The sequence below is a fragment of the Larimichthys crocea genome, chromosome IX (assembly GCF_000972845.2).
Source record: "Larimichthys crocea isolate SSNF chromosome IX, L_crocea_2.0, whole genome shotgun sequence".
NCBI classification, from domain to species: Eukaryota; Metazoa; Chordata; class Actinopteri; family Sciaenidae; genus Larimichthys; species Larimichthys crocea.
In genome coordinates, this window is record NC_040019.1 from 847688 (window position 1) to 866214 (window position 18527).

General features: G+C 41.5%; 2 protein-coding genes across 3 annotated transcripts in view; one reads left to right on the forward strand and one right to left on the reverse strand.

Annotated features, from left to right (window-relative positions):
- LOC104926608 (synaptic vesicle glycoprotein 2C) overlaps positions 1 to 9377 on the forward strand; it is a 46546-nt gene extending 37169 nt beyond the window's left edge. Inside the window, exons 6-13 of one of the 2 annotated variants that reach the window (XM_019264823.2) lie at positions 461 to 550; positions 631 to 741; positions 838 to 926; positions 2022 to 2186; positions 4264 to 4397; positions 6376 to 6579; positions 6687 to 6846; positions 7975 to 9377. In XM_019264823.2, coding sequence (XP_019120368.1) covers positions 461 to 550; positions 631 to 741; positions 838 to 926; positions 2022 to 2186; positions 4264 to 4397; positions 6376 to 6579; positions 6687 to 6846; positions 7975 to 8158 — 1137 coding nt within the window. In that variant the 3' untranslated portion in view covers positions 8159 to 9377. Of the gene's footprint in view, positions 1 to 460; positions 551 to 630; positions 742 to 837; positions 927 to 2021; positions 2187 to 3949; positions 3980 to 4263; positions 4398 to 6375; positions 6580 to 6686; positions 6847 to 7974 lie in introns of those variants that run through there. The other variant, XM_027282281.1, reaches the window with a different exon arrangement.
- A 3049-nt stretch (positions 9378 to 12426) lies between these two features.
- On the reverse strand, positions 12427 to 16575 carry LOC104926609 (proteinase-activated receptor 3). Its single transcript, XM_019264690.2, has 2 exons — positions 16149 to 16575; positions 12427 to 14891 (listed from the first exon to the last, which is right to left on the reverse strand). The coding sequence occupies exons 1-2, from the start codon at positions 16210 to 16212 to the stop codon at positions 13852 to 13854; spliced, it is 1104 nt and encodes a 367-aa protein (XP_019120235.1). The 5' UTR covers positions 16213 to 16575; the 3' UTR covers positions 12427 to 13851.
- Between the last annotated feature and the right edge of the window lie 1952 nt (positions 16576 to 18527).

Genomic DNA, 18527 nt, shown 5'->3' on the forward strand with positions numbered 1-18527 from the left:
TAAATGTTTTGACCATAGCTCAAATGCAAGACATAAGGATATCCTTACATATGTCCAATATCCTTTGAATAAACTTCAATAAATCTGTATAGAAGTCATAGTAAAAGATGCTTTTATACTGAAAACTTGCCATAGAATGATCACGTTTCAAAATAAAGGTAATCCAGGCGTAGTACATCTATGGCTGCAAACACTAACTATTAATAGCTCATTCGAATTTAAGATATCAACAATATAGGCTGAAATAAGTTGCCCATAGCTGGAACTGAAGGGTGTTAGATGGAGGATTTTAAAAATAAACAGATATAACTTGTGTAATTACTGTAAACGTATCAGTCAAACGTGCTCTAGAAGCGATCCTGAATAATCCTATAACGAGAGTGTTTGTATAAAAGGTTAAAAAGCTGCAGCCACTCGAGGACGATCTGACGTGTACTCAAACATTTAAACTGTCTCTCAGATGGGTAAACACGACGAGGCCTGGATGGTGCTCAAACACATCCATGACACCAACATGCGCGCCCGTGGAGAGCCCGAGAGAGTCTTCACCGTGAGTACACTCACTTTAACTGATGAGTTAACTGGATGCTGCTGCAGTGCCAGGTGACAGATCGGTGTCTCCCCCTGCAGGTGAACAGGATAAAGATCCCCAAACAGCTGGACGAGCTGGTGGAGATGCCGAATGAGTCGGCCAACCCCGTGGTCAAGGTCCTCTTCAAGATCAAGGCCGAGCTCAGAGGAGTACGAGTTTTATTTTGTCCCGGTTTGTTTTACTCTGAATCTTTTTATGGTTGTTAAAATATAAACTGAGTAAAAATCTTTTCTCTCTCATCGTAGATCTGGTTGACTTTTATGAGATGCTTCAACTACCCAGTCAAAGACAACACAATAAAACTGGCCGTAGTCTGGTTCACTCTGTCTTTTGGGTAAGAGATTTTCTGCACACACCTTCTCCTACGCCTCGATATCATTATTATTATTATTATTATTACTACACGATTCTGTCCTCTGTGATATTTCGCTGAGTCATCACTACTTTCCAGCTTAATAACGGCTTCAGTGAAGTACTCAGCTCTGATGATCTCTCACTCATATCCTCTTGACAAATGCTGACAGGTCAAATTGGAAAGAAAGCGTCGAGAGAAGGTGTCGTTTGTTTTAATAAATCATAGTACGTGTGGAACAGTTTTAGGCCTGAGGACAGAAAAAGTCGAGCATGTTCTGTGTCATGTCTCAATTTGTCTTTTGTCGTCATCATTTATTTGGGATCCTGTTATTGTTTTTTTGGACTCATGTCTTGACTTTTGGGTGCTTCTTGTTCCAACACAGAAAACACAGAGACAAAGTTGGTGTTGGTGCTGGAATATAGCTTTTTTTTTAATTTTATTTTTTAAATCTTATGTTCTACCTTAGTACTTGTTTTGTAAATCTGCACATTCTACTTTAGTACTTTTTGTAAATATGTACACTTGTTTTCCCTCCTTGTTTCTATTTTTCGCTGCTGTAAACAAGTGAATTTCCCCGTTGTGGGATAAATAAAGTATTATCTAATCTAATTCAACCTCTTCAGATCCATAGGATGATCAGTAGTTCATGAATATGTTGCTCAAAGCCATCTGCAGCCATTGCCTGCATGAAAAGAGTCAAATTCAGAGGAGGAAAAAGCAGCAAACACCACCGACTTTTGGACTTTCGCAGACTTTCTCCCACCCGTACACAGTTGTACGTTGTTCTGATCTGAATACATACATTTATTTTGAAGTATGCACCAGTTTCATGTGTGTGCATTGAAAGAAAGTGATACAGCGAAAATTAATTTGCACATCTTTGTGAAATATCGATGGTTCCAGGACAGCCGCATGTTGAGTAGTGTATTAATGTGCAAAATATCACAATGTGAATGGTTGTACACACAGTACACTTATCCTCAGACGAGATGTGATTGGCTGCTGTAAAACTGAATCTATTGAACTCAGGTCTACGTCCTTGCTCGTAGTCACATGTATGACTCCTGTGTTCAGGTTCTACGGGCTCTCCGTGTGGTTCCCAGATGTCATCAAGCACCTTCAGGCCGACGAGTACGCGTCCAGAGTGAAGATTCACAACAACGAACGCATCGAGGACTTCACCTTCAACTTCACCCTGGAGAACCAGATCCACAGAAACGGACTCTTTCTAAACGACAGGTAAGTTTCTTTGAAACTTATTAAAAGCATCTGCAGCGTTACACGTTGTGATCCAAACCTCTCGGCACAGTGTTGTGGTTAAAAAAGCTTCTTGTCCCGTCGTGGGATAGCAGCACTATTCGTCATTCCCTGCAAACAACACCAGCACTGCCGGTAATATTAATCCTTCCTGCTTTATCTCCCACACCACCAGGAAATTAAAAGACTTATCTCTCTCTCTCTTTCCTTCCTCTACACACACACACACACACACACACACACACACACACTCCTCCTGGTTATGATTCTCACTTACACAAAGGCCAGAGAGAGAAGACTCATCTGTTTTTTGTTCTTTTCCATCCTCGCTGCAGACCGGCGTACACATTTATTAAGAGATAAAATCCAGACCAGCACCACGATGATACCGAGTACAGCAGCACACGACGGATCACACAGATCAATAACAGGCCGCTCGTATTACTGTACACATGCTGAAGGATGGACGAGGTTCTTTGTCAACTGAAGGTGGAAGAAGTACTCCAGTAATCAAGTACTTTTCACAGAGAATGGACCCCTTCAAGTTGTTCTGTTATATAGGATTAGGGTCTATCTAATAGTATCTATTATAATGCATCATATTTTGTAGGTAGATCATATGTTTTATGTAAAACTGCACTGCACGAAAACAAAAATCTTACATTTTTACTTCTTCTCTGCACACAAAAGGTTTATTTCTCTTAAATTTTGTTCACAGATTTGTTGTGAGCTCTTCAAGTTTGTCATAATTCAGTTTCAGTTTTATTTATGAAGCACCAAATCATAACAGAAGATCCCATATAAAGCTATATATAATCAATTCCCACAATGAGCAAGCGCTCTGTGACGGTGGCAAGGCAGAAACCTTGAGTCAGAGCTACGACTCATTGCATTTGTTGGAATATCAGGTTAGGGTGGGTCATGACTTTGCCTAAATGTCTTTTTTCAAGTTAATGCTGCACATTTTTGAGCGACCAGCCCCAGGCTCACATGTCATATTGCTGCTGTTTGACCAGCGAGTCAGTCGGATGGATAGGAACGAGGACGGGCGGTTTGTTCAGAGCTCTTGTAGGCTGCGGTGATGACTAGATGGCAGACAGGTGTGCTGATTGCTGATGTTGGGCAGGTGTGTAGAGTGAGGAAAGGGAGACCACACCTACACAAACCCAACCACCCAACCACAGAGACAGACAGAGAAGGATAAACACAAGGGAAGGAAAATACAGGGCTGTGACATTATCTCGGCAAATTGGCAGTTGAGTTGCTTTGTGGGTAATGTAGGCATCAGGTAGATAAAATAAAAAACAAGCGTCCACTGGCTCCAGAAGTGAGTCAGTCTCCATAAGTCCCCATGTTAAAAGCAGAAATAAACATGTTTACAGCCTGGTACAAAAAACAGTTTTGGTCTCTGTAGCTAATTTTCCCGTTCATGACAACTGTACTGAGGGTGAATTTATACATCCATGTTTTATACAGTCTATAATTACAACATGGTATCATTGGTACTGCTACATTTGTCACTTAAAGTCTGTTTAACGGCAATCCTGAGATTTCTTTCAAACACGTTAAATATGTTGTAAAATAGTTGCTGTAAATACGTGAAGACTTTCAACGATATATCACTGAGATGTGGAGTTAGAGGTTCAAACAGTTTTTCACCAGTTTTCAGTCTCAGGATTTTGTGGGCGGTCCTTAAAGGGCGGCTCGATGACACGCTGAGGCCACCCTGAGCAGAGAGACAGAGATGAATTAATCTCAGCTCAGAGTGTTTCAGAGTTAGTCATGTTTATTTTCTGAACTCATCTGACACGTTTCAGTCGCTTCAACTGAGAATTAATTCTTACCTGATTTTGACACCTCATTTCATAAACTTGTCAATATTTTTAATCATTCAAATTTAGCTGGGTGGCTATGACACTTTCTTCTTTGGTCTGACAAACTCAGAACATTTATTTATTCTGACTTTACACAGACTGTAATATTTAAAGTAGAGAAATAATTCAGTATCATCACCTTTGCTGCTAATCCTGCTATAATGCTTCCCTCCACGTCTTCGCAGGTTTATCAGCATGAAGTTCAAGGCAGTCACCTTCTTCGACTCGTCATTCGTCAACTGCTACTTTGAAGATGTCACCTCGGTCGGCTCCTTCTTCAGAAACTGCACCTTTGTAGACTCCTTCTTTTACAACACGGGTGAGTCTACGCCTGACACACATGCAGAGCATTCCTCATCCAGTGCAGAGTTCCCCATACTGAGAAAGAAATCTTTTTATACTATAGATGCCTTACACATGAGTCTCACTCAGTCTTCCTGTCTGTTTTTGACATGACGTTCATTTTGAGTCTAATGTCCGAGCTTCTGGGTACTAAAAGAAGAGGTCTGAGCATTTATGGCTCTGCTTTATGCTGCTACATTACTGCTTAACCTCTCTGCCCCTGCACAGATTGCCTTTCTGAACTGTAGTTAACAAAGAAACCGAGCCTGGCTGGACTGCAGAGCACTGAAAAAATGGCAATTTGTAACCACACAAACCATCCTGCAGTGATGCTTCCTTATTCCATCTGATATTCTAGACGCTTGCAAAAATCCCGGACAGTGAGTTACATAAACAGGATTCTCTAAACAGCTGAATTTGAACTTCTCAAAGTGAGCGTCCCCTGTTCTCCCGCTGATGAATTCACCACAGCGTTGTTTTGTTTTGATAAAGACATTGTGACCAAGGCGGCCGCATCAGCACCCCAAACGTCAAACCCTGCCTTCTAATAAATCAAGGCTATGTAATAAAAGTGCAGTCCAATCATTTTTGGGGTTGACAAAAAACACAAGCAGGAGGAAAAAAGGCGGAGGAAGGACAGGCGTTTGAAATACTCTGAGAGGAACTGCAGCTGAATCAGACCTTGTGGGAACGCAGGGTGGAAAAATAGTTCCCTCCAGCGCTCGGGAAAAGCGCTGAACAGGGGAACAGCCAGGGCACGTCAGGTTGCTGGTAATGCCCCATGGGAAATGAAGTCTCTTTGCCCCCGGCAATGAGTCTCTAGAGAGCAGAGGATCAAGAGAAACGAGGAGAGACAGAAAGAGGAAGGAGGGAATGTTTCCACTTTGCTGCAGCTGCTGAAGTTTATTAATACACAATCATTCACACTGCTGTACTTAAAATGTGAATATTGATGTGCAAGGTGTGCAATGAACATTGTTTATGTCTGCACACTAAATGTGAAGTTAGAGCTGGTTAGCTTAGCTTAGCATAAAGACTAGAAACAAAGGGAAACAGCTAGCGTGGCTCCCTCCAAATATAAACCACTAATCCGAGCTAGGCTAGCTGTTTCTATCTGTTTCCAGTCTTTATGCTAAGATAACTTATTTTTTAGCCTATTTTTTTATTTGATTTTGATGTTTTCCATTTTTTAAAGATATTTCAGAGATTCCTCCGTGTACCACTAGAGGGAGGTCACGTACCACCAGTGGTACACGTGCCATAGTTTGAGAAGCAGTGTATGATAGCAGCTTTAAATGTGTCAGTTAGTTTGTTTCAATTTAAACAAAAAATGTCTTTTTTCAAGTTAATGCTGCACATTTTTGAGTGACCAGGTCAAGGTTCACATGTCAGCATCATGCCACACGAGTCGGATGGATAGGATGATGACTAGATGGTAGACAGGTGTGCTGATTGCTGATGTTGGGCAGGTGTGTAGAGTGAGGGGAGGGAGACCACACCTAGACAAGGGAAGGAAAATACAGGGCTGTGACATTATCTTGGAAAATCTGACTGTCAGTTGAGTTGCTTTGTGGGTAATGTAGGCATCAGGTAGAGTGACAACCTCCACGGCTGAAGTACCATTTCCACAAGCGGCCACTTGAAGCTGGCTCCAATTTAATTAGACACAACTCTAGAAATGTGCTTAATCTGAGCACAGTGTCAACTAAATTAAGAGAGAGAAACCAGAACCATCTGGCATGCGTTGAACCGGGGACCTTTGGGTCACCTGGGGCCCAGAGATGAGTCTAAAAGCATCAGTGTGAAACTAAACACCAATGAATGAGCTGTACACATCCAGATGGAGTTAAACTTACAGAGCAGCGTTCAGGGTGTTGTAAGAAGAAACAGCACGTCATCATCATCATTTTATTCAGACGCAGCGTGCAAACTGAACTCTTGTCTCGCGTTCACAGATATCGACGACGTCAAACTGACAAACTCGAGGGTGATCAACAGCTCCTTCCACCACAACAAGACCGGCTGTCAGATGACGTTCGACGACGATTACAGCGCCTACTGGGTCTACTTTGTCAACTTCCTGGGAACGCTGGCTGTGCTGCCTGGAAACATCGTCTCCGCCCTCCTCATGGACAAAATAGGACGTCTCAGCATGTTAGGTATGACATAATGACTCCATGGATAGCAGCCTTTGTTTTGACGTCTTCTTCTGATGAGGCTGTTTTGTGTCTGAGATATGAAAGATGTGTCGTGTCGTGTCCTGCAGGAGGCTCCATGGTGCTGTCGGGCATCAGCTGCTTCTTCCTTTGGTTCGGCACCAGCGAGTCGATGATGATCTTCATGCTCTGTCTCTACAACGGCCTCAGTATCTCCGCCTGGAACTCTCTGGATGTGGTCACCACCGAGCTGTACCCGACAGACAGGAGGTCTGCACCTCGTTAATATTTCAGATTTGCACTTTTCTTTCCTTGTGTTAAAACAGTTTCCCTCAAGATAAATAAGTTCAATCTTATCTAATATTAACCATTCATTAATCGTATAAAGTTTATATATAAAGTACACTTCTTTTCTCAGTAATCATGATAACGTCTGTGCTTTATTACTTTATAACAAGAAAGATAAGAACTTTGCTCACTTTGCTAAATTTTTGCTTGTGGTTGTCTGAGGAAAAAGATTTTAGTCAATTCAGAGAAACAAAATCTGAGATTTGGAGATTAAAGTTGAAATATTTCATTTAAACTGAAGTTTAGTCTCTAACTTCCAGTTATTATAAAGCTCAGTGCACGTTAACGCTTTTTCTGATGCCATGAACTTGTCTGGAGGAAATTTACCCCCCGCTGTGCTACAGCCAAACACTTATGTATGAGTCACAACACTTTTAACAAATTATGAGTCACCACGGGTGACTCACATGTCCTGTACATGTATTTATATAACATTAGTGTTATGACTTTATTCTTGATATATTACAATTTTATTTGGATAGTTTAGAGTAACATTTCAACTGCTTCAACAATTCAACCATTTCACATAAAGGTTAGAATTAGGCATTTAAAAAAAAATTATGCATAATCTGTTAAATATTTACAGACAGAGCAAAACGGTTGAAGTTTTAGAAATATAATATAATCTGTAGCCGGACTTTCCACACAAAGTGTCACCAGTTATTTTGTATTGTTCTACATGTGATGAGCTCAGCCTTTGCTTTGAGATTTAACATCCAGTCTGAGTCTGGCCAGATACATTTTGAACATACTGTATTAATAAATAAAAGTTTTTATTAAAGATTTCTCAAAACAACCCAAAATGATTGTGCAAGTGTTTGAAAATGTTTGTTGTAGACTCACAGTGAGGCCAGTTTTACACCTCAGGTTTGTCCAGACACTGATATCAGCTGATTGTTCATGAGAATCATGACAAGCCTTCATGTTTTTTAGCTTTAGAAAGCGATTACATTCATGAAATTTGAACTGAACTGATCAATCAGCAGAGTAACTACTTGGCTTTATCCGTTTGTCTGACTGTCTCCTCTGCGTCTTCCTCTTGTTTTTCAGGGGCACGGGCTTTGGCTTCTGTAACGCCATGTGCAAGCTGGCAGCGGTGCTGGGCAACCTGATCTTTGGCTCGCTGGTTGGCATCACCAAGGCTATCCCCATCCTGCTGGCGTCGTCCGTGTTGGTCGGCGGCGGGCTGGTGGGGCTCCGACTGCCAGACACACGCGCCAATGTCCTCATGTAAAACCTCAACTCGGAACAGTTTGTTGTTTACCAGGTATTTACTCAGTTTATAATGAATAACCAGTCATTTATGGATTATGATTTATCTGAAAGGACGGTCATCCTTCTTCGTATTTATTATTTGATTAACAAAGCCGACAAACTCAAACACAGAACAACAGTTTGTTATTCTCGATATTTCTGAGTAACATACCTGATAAACAAAGGAGAATGAATGCAGTTTAATGTGACAATGAGCTGCAGATATAAAGAGTTTGAAGACTACAATCAGAATTCAGAAAGGCCGCTGATCAGAAACAAGTGCGACTGATCGGCGGCGATAAAACTCTGTATATCAGCAGCTCATTATCTACCACGGGCTGTTTCACATGTGTCAAAGCTGCAAAAGGCTTGGACTGCCGACAACCTTCCCCTTCCAAAACCCGGCTCAGTCTTACTCGCGTTAAAGGAACTTTTTGACATTTTGGGGGGAAATAAAGCGAGAACCAGCAGCTGGTTAACTTAGCTTGAAATCTGGAAGCAAGGCAGTCAACCAAATCCTTAAGACCTCTTAAGATCACTTAATAACACATTATAACCTTTGCCTGCAATCCTTCACAAAAAACAAGCTGTGGTTTGATGGAGATTAGTCTATACAGACTGTTTTTTGTTTGCTTGTATGGATTAAACAAATGTAGCATAAGTGGCGACCTTAAACAAACTTGCAGTTCCTCAAACGTCCACTTGAGGCTGGCTCCAGAAGTGAGTCAGTCTCCATAAGTCCCCATGTCCAAATGTCCAACTTCACAGCAGAAATAAACATGTTTACAGCCTGGTACAAAAAACAGTTTTGGTCTCTGTAGCTAATTTCCCCGTTCATGACAACTGTACCGAGGATAACTGTTTATATAATTCATCTATTTAAGTTATACAGGCTTCGGTTTCCCTCTGTTTCCAGCCTTTATGCTAAGCTAAAGCTAAGTGGTGTCAATCTTCTCGTCTAACTCAACAGAATGTCAAACTATTCCTTAGAGAAGTCATTTTGTAACAGTTGTGTTTGTGATTGAGGTTATTAATATGTACATATTTAGTAATTTATGTATGTTATTTATCGCTTCACCAGCGTGCTTTTATGTTTGCAGGCCAGAGAAGTCGAAGGCGTTTTTAACGAGATCAATATTCATCGGTTGATGATGTTCAAGCCTTTTGCTGCAACTTGCAAGAATGACAAGGCCATAGATAAAAAAAAAAAGAAATAATAATAATAATAATTTAAAAAAATCAATAACGATCTAGTAGTTTAGTGAAAACCGGCAACTTCAGCAGCTACATTTCTAAAGTGAAAAGAAGTTTACATTTTCTGCTTTTTACAGTCAGAGACTTTTGAGATTGGAAACCTTTTGTCTGAATGCTTCCTCTCTCCCTCTCTCGTGTCCGTGCTGTGTTTCGTCTCGTGGCGCCGAGCTCACCATGAAGGGCTTCGCTCTCCGTTTGCAATCTAATCCCGTCCAGAAGAATTTATACCTGCTGTTATAATCCGCTCTCCTCCCTTGTATGGTTGTTTTTTTTTCCTCTCGATCTTGTCTCATCGTCTTGGTTCCCTCATCGTGTCTCTCATCAGAAGTCTTGTCCTCTTTGCTGTTGTCTGTCTCCTCTCTTGCCTTGCTGCTGCTCCCTCCAAAACTCAAAGGCCTTTCTCAGATGTTGTGCCTCTCTCTCTTTCTCCATCGAGCCCGTCTCTCCTTCCAAACCTTGCTGGAAGCTTTGCTGCTCTATCCTGCTTTTATTTTGGTATCTCATCTCTTGATACTGCAGTGTGCATGTTGTGTACGTGTGTGTGGGTGTGTATCCGGACTAACCCTGATAAGATAAAGTGATCATCTCATATGTGGAAATTTGTTTTTTTTTTTCTTCATGTTTTTTCTACCAAGGAATGGGGTTTTGGAGGATTTGAACCACCCGATCAAGTGAAATTAAAGCCATGCTTAAAGGATCAGTTCACCCATATTCCAAAAAACATATTTACTAATCGTGCAGATTATTTCATGCAAAACATGTGCACTACACACTCTACTAGTAACGAAATGTAGCAGAAACAAAGTTCTTATCCTGTTTGGGGGCGTCACGTTTGTACTTGTACTAAAAAATAAGTTTACTGGCTAACCTGTAACTCAAAGTTGGCCAACTGGAGCTTGTGGCTCCTGGTCACCTGGAAGGCCCTGGATATCCTGGAGGGGGAAAAAAAAGCATTCATGAAATTGGGTTAGGGTTACAACTGGTTTCACAGGCTTTACAGAGCATTAGCACCAAGTATAACATTTGTGTACTGAGCCAATCACCGCAACTTTAGTTTCTCCAGCAGCTTCTTTTGGCTGCCACTTTTACAAAGTGCGAGTGTCCAGTGTTCAATACTCAACTTTTTGTGACCGTTGTGAGTGCACCATCCTGGGTCATAAGTGACACCAAAGTCAGTAGGATTCATCCTGCGGGGATCATGAATATATGCACAAAATTAACACGTCAATCCATAAAATATTTGATGAGACCAAGCAAGCATGCATGGGAATGCTCTGGCTACTCTGGATAATCGATAAAAACTATTTCCTCGATGGAAAGTAGATCCAGTAAAAACTCCAGACTAAGTAGGATGTTGTCCCTGGAAAGACACATTGCTGCATTGCAGTGAGGTGGAGGCAAAAATATTAAAGACCCGGGCAAACTATCTGCCACCTGAACTCAAGAAGAAAATATGTTTTGTGTAATTTGGGTGAACAGACCCTTTAAAACCTCTAATGAATGGAACTCTTGCTGCTACAGTGTCGATGCTTTGATGTTAAAAAATGCGTAAATCTGCGTCACGTTCTCTTCTGGGTTTGTTCAAAGGCGATCGACGCAAAAATACAGAACCGTTTCTTTCAGTTCTTTTCCAGTTGCATCTTACTCTGAAAAATCCGTTTGTGCAGCTCACGACCTTCTATATGCAGCTAATTCCTTTTTAAGGCGGCGTTCTTTGGAAACAAATGCAACCGTTTCTGGTTTCCCCATGAGTGTGTTTGATGCTTTACTGCCATCTGCTCGTACGCATCGTCCCCCTTTCTTCGCCGAACACCTCCACCTGTTGCTGAACAAACCCACAACGCATCACTGTCTCCTGCATGTTTGTTACTGAAGTCCTTCTGTTGTGCGTGCTTTTTCCATCTTGGTGTCTTCGCTGTTCCTCTGCTGGGGGGGGGATAAAAACACGTGATTCCCGGGGTCAAAGGTGAATGTATCATTCTCGTGTGTTGTCAGATTTGTTGTGGACAGGTGTTCATTATACTGAGTTGACTTAATAGGTCATTGTGAAAGGGCATGCCAGTGGTGAGATGATGTACCACACCATGTTTATCCAGCAGGGGTGATCAAATCTGGGGAAAGTTTCCAGTCGGATTAGTCGCTATGAATGAAATCACCAGTGTTGCAACTTTGAGATATGAGAGCCACTGCTGACAAACAACATGTGGACGTGTGTGTAAAAACAATTACCTGTCCTTGATATGATTTATTTTGATAAGAAAAGGCTCAATGAAGTGAATGCAGTGTAAAGGTGGATTCCTCTGGTGTCTACATATTGAATAAAGAGTTTCATTTGAAAACAGCTGTCGGCCTTTTTCATTGTGGATGCAACTGCTCACACCAGCATGCAAGACAAGAACCAAGACAAGCTGTCCCGCTTTTATACGAAGTCATGGAGGCTCATTAACGATGAATATGACTGCTCACTTCTGAGTGTTCCTGTTTGCTTTGACCTCACAAACATTCATAGTTTTTAGTTTTGTTTCTTTCACATCGTGGGTGGTTCTGTCCATTTAGACCACAGAGGCCAAATTAGGGCGAGCCGGGCCACCACATCTGTTTCCTGCTTCACAAAATGTGACGGGAACACGAAGCCCAGAGCTGTGATTAAAAAAAAAGTTCTCAAACAAGTGAAAACATAACTAAATACATTCATAAATGCCGTTGGTAGTTAAATATTTGCAATAAAAATCCAAACTTTACACTCAACGATCAAACACATTTCTTTGACTCGAAGTATCATTTATAACTCATTCACTTGCATTTATTTGGCCGTGACACATTGTGACACTGTGATTTCTTCTTATAAAGGTTTCACACTCTCAGTTCAACTGTGAAACTAAGCGCTCGATTTATCAGTTAAGTTGATCAGAAGACAAGCCAGACATCTTCAGACATCTTCGTAATAGCGCACAGGAAAACTACACACCAACATAACAAACCACACAAACCAGACACGACTTACATGTTTCTTTATATTCATGTTTTTATAACATACAAAAATGTACACAGTAGAGGAAAAGCTTGTACTATACAAATACAGATTAGTACAGACTGACTGAACACTGGAAAACAGAAGTATTTGTTCACATTAAAAAGTATCAGTGCATATATTGACTACAGAACGTTAATATGTATTTTCTTGGTACGCAAAAAAAACAAAAAAACAAAAGGAAGTAATTTTTACACACAACACACACACGGTTACGTATTATTTTACTGTGCAAAGGTATTCCTGACATCACCGAACCTAAAACAACATGTCTCCACAGAGATGACCTCTGAGGTACTCGGGGGCTCTGTTCTTTGAAACGTTTTGCACCAAAGCCAGTCGTAGTTCGACAGCTTGGTAACCACTCTGAGCTGTTGCAATACGCCGACACACACTTGGGCTCAAGCCCAGATCTCTGTGGTTTGTTTCACTGTGTCTTTCCCACACTTTCAAACCGGTTCTACTCAAAACAACAGAACCAGACAATATTCTAATATGCTAATAAACCTGCCAACATGGATGTTTGTACTAAACCATCGCATAGTTATTGAAAAATCACAAATGTTGGACCAAGAGAAAAAGTTTAATGGTAATCCATCTAATACTTGTTGGGATATTTCAGTCTGAACCACATTGCCACATTGGTGCAGGAGTGACGTGGTGAATACAGAGGTGGTTCTTTCCCCTCTTTGATTTAAAAATAAATCCAGATTTCAAAGAGATGAAGAAGAATCTCCTTTCCACTACACCTGTGTGATAATATAAAACCAAAAATCCTGTGAGTTAGAATAAAAACTATTCAGGATAATATGTCTCTTAACTGTTTAAACTGGATGTGAGATGGGGTTTGAGTTCAGCCTGGAGCGGTGTGCAGATACAGCGTCGGTAACGTTTGTGTACATTCACTGCTTGTTCAGTGTCTGATGTGTTATCATACATCCTGTCACAGGCCGGGCAGGAAATGCCACCTCAGTGAGCAAACGTATTATGACGGTTAGACAAACTAGATTCAGAAATACTTGAATATATGTGGAAAAACTAGGATCTAGGTTATAGAAATTATACCTTTAGGACAATATGAAACTTCCAAGTATACATTAAACACAAAATAGCTTCAACATAGTTAAGTTTATCAGACATCATAGCTCCATCTGTGAACACAGGGAACAGAAAAGTACTTGTTTTAGATTATTTAAATGTCAAGCATAGACGACTTCTTTAAAATGATGCGTTAATCCCCTCCAAACTCTGCAGAATGAAACTATTTACACACATATACTTTCCTTTCATCTTGTACATAGACAAATATACATATTCACCATCTATGCTTTTGCTTTCTCTTTGGATTCCAGCCACAGAGACAATTCTCTCTTTTAGATTTCTTTCTTTTAAACTGATATGCTCATGCTCTTACTCTGAAAGGGTCTAAAGTAAGTCCTGGAGCCTGCAGACTTGGACATGACGAGAAACAGTAAAGGGTCCAGGCAGGCGTGGATGCAGCACAGGCACACTGCCACTTTAAAGTACATGTACGAGGTCTCTGTTCCGTCTGTGAACAGCTGCACGTAATGGATGAAGTGCAGCAATCCGGCGGGAGTGAAACACACCAGGAAGATGACGAACACCAGCGAGCTGGCCTTGATGTACATCGTCCAGTCGTGGTGTGACTGCTTCAGCTCATGGATGATTCCGATGTAACACCCGACCGTGACCACCAGCGGCACCAGGAGGCCGAACAGAGTTAGAAACAGGTTGTAGTAGAGAAGGAAGGTATGGGAGTTATCATCCAGAGGCAATACGTCATGGCAGGTGATGCGATCCAAGTCACTGACCCAGAAGGTCTGCTGGACGATGAGCTCGGGCACCACTGCGGCGACAAACATCCCCCACACAGCCACGGTGACCCAGGCGGTGTACATCCTCTTGGGGAGTCTTCTGTACATGAACGGGTGCGCCACAGCCAGGTAGCGCTTGATGCTGATGCAGGCCAGCGTCAGGGCCGAGCAGTAGAGGTTGCCATAGAAACAGGCCGTGACCAGTCGGCAGGCAGCCTCGCCGAGCACCCAGTGGTTTCCATGGAGATGGTAGTGAGCCTTGAAGAGGAGGGAGAGGAGGAGGAAGAGGTCGGAGACAGCCAGGCTGCAGTAGAGGATGGCAGTGGACACCTTCCTGATTTTAGTGGCCAGCATGGACAAGATGGAAACGTTGGACGGGATCCCGAAAACAGCCGCCAGTATATAAATAACGGGGATGAACCGAGTGCTCAGGGTGCCGCGGAGGTACGCTGCCGTGCTGCTGCTCTTCAGCTTCAGTGCTGGAGGGGAACGAGGTGAACTGGGAGCTTGTGTCCCATTTTGGACAGGCAAGAAGAAATCCCCATTAAAAGTTCTGGGCATAGGAAAGACATCGGAGTTGTTTGTTTTCCATTCTGCAACACAAACAAGCAAATGCATCAGTTAAGGATAATTCTGTTCGTGATATTCATGATACAACTCGTTGATTTCCTTGATATATCACCCATCACTGTCAAATCTTCACGCCGTTCACACTGCATACAGACATAATTTGTTCATTCATTCATCCTTACACACACACCTGTTAACCTGCATGTCTTTGGACTGTGGGAGGAAGCCAGAGTACCTGCAGAGAACCCGTGCAGACACTGCGAGAACATGCAAACTTGAGACGGAGCAGCCTCAGGCGGCTGCGGGGGTTCAAAACAGGAACCTCCTTGCTGTTATTTATATAGCGCCACTTTATCTCATGACACTTTCTATATAGAGCATTTCAACAATAATATGTACAGAGACTCAACAATTCCCACAACGAGCAAGCACTTGGTGACAGTGGCAAGGAACAACATCATTTAAGAGGCGCAAACTTCAAGGTCCTCATGCTGGACGTACATCTGCTGAGTGTATTGACTCATTATTCATTTCTATTTGTATTGTTGACTTGTGTATTGACAGTTTAAAGGAAAACCAACACAAAGTGAATCAGTAAGGTGTCGAGCCACCATGAGCTAGAGCAAGAACAAGCAAGAACTTGGCCACGATTCTCCAGTGCTGGAGAAAGTATTCCCACATTTGGCGTTTTAACGATGATCGTGTCTGACACATGGTTTCAAACTAGGTGTTCAGAGATGCAGTGATTGCAATAGACCGCAGCCTATGATTCACATCAAACAGCTCAGTGACTCCTCGTACCCTGGATGCATTCCCCACGTCTACACTCATTTATTCAGATCTTTCAACCTGTGCATGGATTCATTTGATATGCATGAATGCTTATCTGTCCCTGTGTCTCTATTTCTTTGGGACCTGTGTAACATACAGATCTCTCATAGCTCATTCTGATTCATCAAATTAATTCTTCTGTGTGTGAAATGTCAGAAAATATCAAAACTGCCGAGTCACTGCACTGTACTTCTTGTCCAGTCAACAGTCCGACAGTGATCACAGATATTTTACTGCTGATTCACTAACTAATAATCAGCCAATTGTCTCAGCTCCATCCCTGATGATTGTGAATCAGTGACAAGTAGCAGCTTGTTGATTTCGTTTAAAGTGACGTCACGTGAGTTTCGAAATCAGCTGAGGTAGAGAGTTATCAGCAAAGAAGACACAGAATTATTGTACAGTAACTTATAAACTTATTAAAGTAAACTCTGATGAGCGTCTCTTACCTGCTGTCTGAAGTGTATCACCCACACAAAGAAGAAATAAGAGGCTAAAGAGAAGTTTCCTCATCGTTGGGCAGCAGTCAAACTCAAGCGTCACGAGTAAATCTCACTCCTCTCTGGTGCTGTAATGCACCCAGCCTCACGTTATATTATCCCTCAGTGTCGCCTCTGATTGCTGCTGCTGCTGCTGCTGCTGCTCTGTGGGAGTGCTCAAGTCACAAACACCTCCCCAAAAACACCATGACATCTTTTCTTATTTAGCAGGAATGTGGGCGACTGCCTGTGGTTTGTGTTTTAACATGCACAGCACAGACAGTGATATGTAACACTACCTCCCAGCTTTGTGTTTTTGATCAGATCAGATTCAAAGTTGATAAGAGTGAACGATACTTTCTGTTTGTGTCTTTGACAAAGGTTATTGGTACTTTAAACAATTGCAAAATCTGTCCTGTGCCACTTGTTCAGACACTTCATTGGAACTGTACAGTGTTCGAAATGTTGTTGTACGTTACGTCAAACAGAAATCTAAAAAATCAACGTCACCATTTGCTTAAATGTCTTCCTGTCACATGTGTGCACATCTGGAAACTTTGTGAGCGATATGATGTCCCGTGGGATGTGGAGCGAGCTACGTAACAGGCAGAAAGGAAGCACTAAGGAAGCAAGGAAACGTCTGTCTGAAGATGATAAGCTTGTCTCAACATGAGAAGTTTCGTTCACTCTTCGCTCCAATTCTTTTTTTGGTCTCCTCAACGTGGAGATGTTTTAGATAGAAGATATTTTTATCCACGGGCCCCCATCTGAAGGAAAAACCTGACGTCAGCCGGTGTATCTTCATGCCCCCTACAGATGTAGGAGAAGATGAAGTTTGTTTTGCTTTCTGCAAGTACATGAAACTTGTATGATCTCCAAACCTTCATGACATTTGTATTTGCACATACCAGTGAACATTTCTTTATTTGGGCTTGATCTGAGCGCTCCAGCTGATCGCAGATGTGACCTTTGTCTTGTTTTGATCTGTAACGTAGGAGGTGAGATGTTTTCCTGTACTGACATCCGTTGGGCCGCAGATTCAACTCAGACATGTGATGTCCACTTCCCTCCTGTGACGTCATTCCACCCTAAAAACATCACAGATGGCTCAAACCGAGAACAACTCTGCCTCTCATGTATCTGCATCTGCTGCAGCTGGTTTTAACCACCAACAAAACATCAACGTGTGGTTGTCATGTTTGTTGCAAAGAAACATGAAAGAGTCCGGCTGGTTCTCATGTCTGATTACAAACAGATATATTTAAAGAAATTATTAAGAATTATACATAGAGTTAATAATAAAATAAAAATAAAGAAGTATTCATAAAGACAAAAAGCCACAAATGAAACTAACATTCAGTGGAATATAGAAGTCACACATCTATTTATAAAAATAGCATGATACTTCCTTTGTTGGTGTTGATGTCTTCACCAACACGCTGGTTTCCTGTCACATCAGAGCTCATACAGTCGCTTCATATGCCACGTTCTGTTTTTTATTCTCTTATGAAACATTTAAAAGTTGTTATTCCAAATTTGCAATATGAATTTCTGAGAGAAACAGGTATGGAGCATATAAGGAGGTTTCTTACGGAAGCCCTAAAAGGCCATACATACATACATACATTTTATTGCATCTGTTTTCCTGTGATAACAAGATAATTAATTCGAGATCTCGAGAAAACAAAACGATAGTCTAGTGTATTAAATCAAGTGCGCCCGTATTACAGAATGAATGGCAAATGCACAAAGGTTTGTACACTTGATCTCAGGACCATCCTGACTGTTCACTCACTCAGTATAAAGCATATTTACTGAATCATTTTGGAGCAAATCAGCCTCAGAGTTTATTATTTTGAATTGAAAAGGGCATTATGTGCAATATTTACTCTACTGTAAAATCAGTTTGATCCATAATTTCTGACAAAGGTTGATACACTTTGGCTAATCCTCACTCCAGTCCTGAGATCAAGTGTACAAACCTTTTTAGAAATAATCGATCAAAGGGATTTTACAGTGGTAATAGGTTTGCTCGCTCCGTATCATGGACTACATGCATTTGCCATACATTCTGTAATACGGGCGCACTTGATTTAATACACTAGACTATCGTTTTGTTTTCTCGAGATCTCGAATTAATTATCTTGTTATCACGGGAAAACGGGTGGAATAAAATGTATGTATGTATGTATGGCCTTTTAGGGCTTCCGTAGGTTTCTCTTTAATGATTTGTTAAACATCCAATAATTCTTTCAGGGTAATAAAACATGATTTTTTCTGTCTTGTATGTCTTCACCAGGAGAGGGTGATATTCCCCTTCATTTGACTCCTTGGCCTTTTACCTTTCAA